Genomic DNA, 6,817 nt, shown 5'->3' on the forward strand with positions numbered 1-6,817 from the left:
GAAATTGTAGAATATTGGTGACTGAAGCCGTTCCAGGGGAAAAAGAATGGCACTCTGCAAAAGAGGAGAATCTTCTCCATTTAGCCGTATAGGAACAACGAGTGGACTGTCTCAATGCAAATTCGAGAATCGCTGGAATTTCTCTGTCCGTAGGCATCGGTACCATGGCAGTTGCTGTCGAATCCGAAGTCGGGGCCGCATATACCGTCTGTTGAGTAAGGTCACCCGTAGGGTGAGGTGTCCCCAGTACCAACTCAGTGGCGTGAATTAGGTGATCCGCCATGCCATCAGCTTCAGATAGAGTATATCCGGATGATGGATTGCTCCTCCTTGTTGTGTTAACACATGCGGAAGAGTTGGTAGATGAAGGAACGTTCCTCTGGACACCAGCAAAAGAGTGGCAAACCATGGTTGTCTCGGCCACCATGGAGTCACTAGTATCCCCGTGGCATCATCCTGGGCTATTTTTGCAACCACTCTTGTCAGGAGTGGGATCGGGGGAAACACATAAAAAGTCATGTTGCTCCAAGGGACCATAAGAGCGTCCCCCATCGATCCCGGCCTGACGCCCGCTCTGGAACAGTATAGGGCACACAGGCTGTTCTCTCGAGTGGCGAACAGGTCCACGTCCGAATAACCCCACGAGCGGAAGAGTTTCTTGCAAATTTGTTTGTCCAACTCCCATTCGTGGGTTGTTGACATCTGTCTGCTTAATGTATCTGCTTCGACATTGTCGGTTCCAGCCAGGTGAACTGCCATAAGCACGATGTTCCTCAGTATGCACCAGTCCCAAATGTCCATCGATAGGCGTGCTAAGGCTGGGGATTTGTGTCCCCCTGCTTGCTGATGTAGAAAACTGCCGCTATGTTGTCTGATGCAATTTGGACAACGTGACGGCATAACACAGTCTCAAAAGCCTTGAGGGCGTTGAAAATCGCCAGAAGTTCCAGGAAGTTGACACGTTTCCTTGCCTCTCGTCGGTTCCAAGTACCTTGGACCCGAAGTCCCGAACATGCCGCACCCCATCCAAGGAGGGATGCGTCAGTGTACAGAGTTGTCGTTGGCTGAGGTAGTCGAAACGGGGTGCCAATCAACAGGTTGTCTGTGATGGTCCACCACATTAAAGTGTAAAGGATTGCAGACAGAATCCGAATCGGCTTGGTGGCAGGATCTTGTTGCGGTTGAAAAGCAGCATTGAAAAACAGTTGTATGGGTCGCATATGTAGTCTGGCATACGGGACAATGGCAACTGCAGCAGCCATATGCCCCAGTAGTCTCTGAACGGATAAGGCTGGGACCGTTCCGTGTAGCCGAATCCAATGAATACGGCTGCATAAGGCATTCTGACATTCCGGTGGGAGAAAAGCTTTTTCCTGCGTCGAGTCGAGTCTTGCCCCGATGAAATCGATGACCTGCGTGGGAATAAGGGACGATTTGTCGCGGTTAATGCAGAGACCGAGAGCATCAAGTAGAGCGCAGGTCATTTGTATATCAGACAGGAGAGCTTGCTCGGATTGCGAGACGATTAGCCAGTTGTCTAAGTATGGGTATATCTGTATTCCCCGTGTCCTCAAGTGTGCGTATACCGGTGTCATACACTTTGTAAAGACTCGAGGGGCTGTGGCCAAGCCAAAGGGTAGGACGTTAAACTCGAACAGGTCGGATCCGACAGTAAAACTTAGAAAGCGTCTGTGCGAAGGATGGATGGAAATATGAAAATAAGCATCCTTTAAATCCAGTGAGGCGAACCAATCCTCTCTTTTCAATAACGGAAGGATATTTTGCAAAGTGGTCATCCGGAACTTCCTTGGTTTGATGTACTTATTAAGAGTTCGTAAGTCCAGGATCGGACTAAGACCACCGTCCCTTTTCGGGACCGTAAAATATCTGGAACAGAATCCATACAATCCTTCCGAGCAGGACAATTGTCGAATCGCTCCCTTGAGAAGTAGCTGGGAGACCTCATCGCGTAGCACCGATGAAGAAGGTGTGAAGCAGATCGGGTTCGAAGGAGGGATAACATAGAATTCTATCCTATATCCGAACTGGATGATAACACCCACCTATCAGATGTAATGGACTCCCAAATGGGGAGTCGGCCCTGGAGCCGGTCCCCAAAAGGGAGAAGGGAAGGTGGTGTTGGGAAAGAGAGGATGGTTCGCCCAAGCCGTCAACGTGCGTGTTTACCGGTATCGAATCGCCAACGGCCTTGGGAAAAACGCTGTTGTGTTTGCTGTCTCCGACGCTGCCATTGTTGATATTGCTGGCGAGGGTAGTTTTGCTGGCGTGGATAGTATGGTTGGTTCCAGTAGGAAGACTGAGGCCACTGCCACTTACGTTTTTGCAGGAGCTCCATGCGGCGTGCAGTTAGGCGTGATTCGTGAATCGCCTTTCATTTTCAGTCAGTCTTCTGGTGGAACAGACCGGTAATGTCAAGTGCATTTCCTCGATTCTGCGCTTCATCTCATCGGGGAAATTACAATTGCACAGCCACACATGTCGGCGTAATGAGATGGCATTGACTAGGGCCCTTGAATCGGTGTCTACATGACGACGAGCGGTAGACAACTGTTGCACCGCCACCTGCATTGCCTCCTTAATGAAAACCCTAGCAAGGTCCGCTTGGTGGTCTTGGAAGGGAGGAAGCGACGTTATCCAGCTTCTGCATGATAAAGTACTGGTAACGTGCCAGTGTCACTTCGTAGTTCGATATGCGCACGCCGAGTCCAGAGGCCGCATAGACTCGGCGCACAAGCATATAGATTTTCCTCCCTTCCTTGTCCTGAGGAGCATACGGTATGTCCCCTGGACTCCCTGCCCTGGGAGGATTCAACCACAAGAGAGTTCGGTTTCGGGTGACGGAGCAGCAAGGGAAAGTCATCATCACGAACTCTATACGTGGCCTCATATCTGCGGGAGGTAGTTTGTGGTTGGTCCGATTGGTCCCAGGGCTGGACCATAGCCTGGCGGAGTGCAGTTATAAGCGGCAGAGCTATGGATGCGGACTGCTCTCCCCGAACGACGTCATAGAAGCGATCTGTGGAGGGGCCTGGCTGTTGATGAGCTTCGATTTCAAGCGAACGAACTAAGCGGGACATGAGCTCTGTGAAAGAGACATGCGGTTCATCGGGTGAAGCAGGCTCTTGGTACGCAACAGCCACATCAGGGGATGTGGAGTTGACCTCCAAATCCTCGGAGTCTTCCATGTAACGCGGCCGGTTTTCGCTTGAGGAGGAGGAGGTTTCAGGGGAGGTTGGGCGCCTCGTCTCCATACGCCTGGAGGTGGATGGTACATCCCTCGGGACCAATGGTGATCTATGATCCCGAGGAAAATAGGGATATGGCTGGTAACCACCCCAGCCGGGGGGAGCACCATATCCCGGGATCAACCAACTCTCATCTCGATGTCTGGATGAAAGGCTGCGACATCTGGGAGGTAATGGTGAGGCCACATGAGGTTCAGTCGGTGCATAGGTGCTGGCGAGCGGTCCCTCGGCAGGGAGTCTCTGATCTTGCCATCAGAGATGGACTCTCGAAGCGGCTCCTCCTGTTGCTGCGGAGGCACGCTCTCAGGCCGAGTGGATGGCCTGGGGGATCCCAGTGGAGTCACCTGCATAACAAGTTGCAGGGCCGGTCCCGAGGGGGTCGGTACCGTGGCGGCCGTCGGTACCGAAAAGCCCAATGAACCTGAGCCTCGGTGTTTTGGGCGATCAGGTTCTTGCTCTTGCGAGCGGGCTTATCCACCTTCTCCTTCCTCAACTTCTTATGGGTGGAAGGTTTATCCAGACCGGTATGCTTGCACTTCTCCCGTTTCTTAGCCGGGGGAGAAGGCAGTGACTGAGCCTCCATAGAAGCGGCGCCTTCATCCGAAGGACGCTGTGGAGGATCGGCAGAGGTTGAGGAAGGACTCTTTGCCAGAGCACTCACGGTGGAGGAAGAGCGCTGAGGAGGCACGGACTAAGAGGAACCAGGCCGTAGGAGCAGTTGGTCAGACTGTATTAATGCCTGATCCCATAGGAGCTTTCTGAGACGATTCTCCCTATTTTTCCGTGCCTGCTTGGTAAACGCCAAGCAATGACCGCACTTGTCGGTCCTATGCCCCTCGCCGAGGCAGAGGCGGCATAGATCATGTGGATCGGCCGGCGACATTTTAGATCCACATTCAATACATTTGCAGAATGCCGCCCACTGCGCCATCGCGGAAAAATGAAGAAAAGAGGACAGTATAGAGGGTAAGATATTATTTTTGTTTTTTGTTTTTGTTTTATATATAGAGAGAAGAGATGAACAGGCACGAGGCACAGCGAAGGGCGGTCGCAAAGACTGAGTAAAATGGCGGACACTCCACTCTATTTATACCACGAAGGGGGAGGGGAGCAGAGTTTTCCCACCAAAAACCGTTAGCTTTCTAATCTTCCAGCCTAGGCACTGTGCAGGCGCAGCAACCCATATGTGTGATGCACAGAGGCCACGACGAAGAAATATTATACTCAAGGACATACAAACAACCATAAATTCATATAAATGAAGTAGTGACAGACCATTCAAATCAATACAAGGCATTCATTCTGTGATTAGGATGTGAAATGGAAAGCATTTCAGAGCCCAATGCAATGGTGCTGAGCATAAGCCTCTAAACTCTGAAGTTCACACTCCTCCACTGCAGAGAAGGAGTCAGCACAGCCCATGTTTGCCTCCCTACCCTCCTGCTGGCCTTTTTGCTAGATGGCCATATTCAGCCATCTAGCACCAATGTTTTGGAGAGAGAAGGAAGTAGGTTAAAGGAGCTTCTGGCCACTGTCTTCTGACCCCCTCCCCCCATGACCACTTTTCCCATTTTCCAAGATCTCTTAAGAAAAGAGCCAATGTACTTCTTTCTCTGCTGACTGTTAGGGAGAAGGGGTCATAGTTGTGACCCATAGCTCTGTCTCTGACTTCAAAGCTGGGAAGTGGAACTATCCTATGACTCTGCACTCAAAGTTTCCTCTGAAATCATGTTTGCTTTATAAACTGGTCTTCTAATTTGACCTTTTTGCAGAGGAAAGTGGCTTTTAGTCAAATTGTGCTCATGTACCAACAAACTGATCAGTTAACTTTAAAATATGCTAATAAAGCTCCCTGCCTCCATGCTAGTCATAATAATTTATTATGTATAGAATGAAAAAATCCAGTATATGTACAAGTACCAGAGCTACAAATAAAATAAAATAAAATAAAATAAAATAAAATAAAATAAAATAAAGTAACGTAACTACAAGGCTATTTAAAAGGCCATACAGCAGGAAACTATTTTAGTTAAATAACATATATTTAACTTCACATTTCTCTGATTCACCAGTATAGGACTTAAGATATATGCATTTCAGAAAGCACTTGTAAATAATGACCTTTAGTGATAGAACAAGATGAAGATAAATTATACAATTGTTTTTTTCAATCACCAACAAAAGCTGAAAAAAGGGATTCCAAAACTGTGAGTTGTGTCGCTTTCTCCTATATAAAACATTTATTTCAAATGGAAGGGTAACTTTATAATTTAAATCTTTCTATACTCACACTTTAAAAAGGTACTAATAAAAGAAATAACATTTTTTCAGAGACAGTGAGGTAACTCTGAATAGTAGGTATTTCCCCACCAATTATAAAGTACCTGCATTCCAGAAAGCATGGGAACTGGAATATTGTTCAGGCATTGAGTATGGATGAATAAAAACTGTTAAATGTAAGCCTTTCTGTAACTGCAGCCATACACAGGAGATTCAATTTTCCTAAATAAAGTATGTTCCCTGTGAAAGTACTTAATGTGATGGAGAGATGAATGATGAAGACACTAATCTGAGCAATGGAATAAGGCACTAAGAGTGTGAAAGGCAAAGCAAAAAGATCACAGCCATGTCTGTGGGTAAATGGGAACAAGAATAGTGACTTCACAAAGCACACTGCAATGGCAAAACAAGCATTTGAGAATCAAGGGAAGTATACCAAGAGGTTCTGAAGATCAGTAAAATAAAGTATTTAATAAGTTACTGTGATCAAGGAACTAAAGTCATTCAGCATACTACAGAATAACTTTCTTCCCCTCTTGAATCTGCAAGTCTATTGACTCACTGACTCTACATTTTTATCTGCTACTTCTCCAAATTCAGTTTTTGCATACAGAAACCTTCAAGTTCCCTCTTTTGACTAGCTGCCTGGTAGTGCAGAAAAGCAAGGAAACAGTACCTGATCTGTAAAAACTGGACTTTCAAATACCCAATTAGGATCATTAAATGTATGAGTGCAAGTCTACCTTTTCCCTTTTGTGTTACATAAAATGAGGAAAGGACAAAGAAAAATAACCCCCTTGCTGGCATGCCCCATTCTCTCTTCCCTAGAGAGAAGAGAGTAAATGCATAGAAGCAAGAGGAAGTTCCCTCTTCTTGCTTGGCTGCAGTCTTATCCTTCCTCAGGCTGGATTCAGCCTGGTCACTCCTACTTGACAGTACAGTGCATTATGTATTTTGACCCAGTTTTTCCTTACTAAAAATATTCAGCATCCTGTAACACAGAATTCACTGTACCTCCCATCTTCCAGCTGGAGCGCTCTGAGTCCTGCCAAGCAGGCTTCTTTATTTACTCGGCTCAAGTCATCGCCAAGAATAACTAAGCAGCAGAGACCAGTATAAGTCATTGCTATGTGCCCACTATCATAAGGATGAGAAACACCAGGACCCTGAAACACAAGAGAATTCAAGTTTTAGTTTGCTAAACAGAATCATAATTATATGTTCATGCAACAGTTTAGAGGAAAACTCTCTAAGGCAGGGGTCTCAAACTC

General features: G+C 47.1%; 1 protein-coding gene across 3 annotated transcripts in view; it reads right to left on the bottom strand.

The window, feature by feature from the left end:
* Window positions 1-6,817, bottom strand: part of PGGT1B (protein geranylgeranyltransferase type I subunit beta) — a 41,412-nt gene that overhangs the window by 22,207 nt on the left and 12,388 nt on the right. For all 3 annotated transcript variants that reach the window (XM_044446261.1, XM_044446263.1, XM_044446262.1), the window contains exon 4: window positions 6,561-6,712. In XM_044446261.1, the coding sequence (XP_044302196.1) occupies window positions 6,561-6,712 (152 nt within the window). The remainder of the gene's footprint in view (window positions 1-6,560; window positions 6,713-6,817) is intronic.

The sequence above is a fragment of the Varanus komodoensis genome, unplaced genomic scaffold (genome assembly GCF_004798865.1).
Source record: "Varanus komodoensis strain SLA01 unplaced genomic scaffold, ASM479886v1 scaffold5, whole genome shotgun sequence".
In the NCBI taxonomy this organism is placed as follows: Eukaryota; Metazoa; Chordata; class Lepidosauria; order Squamata; family Varanidae; genus Varanus; species Varanus komodoensis.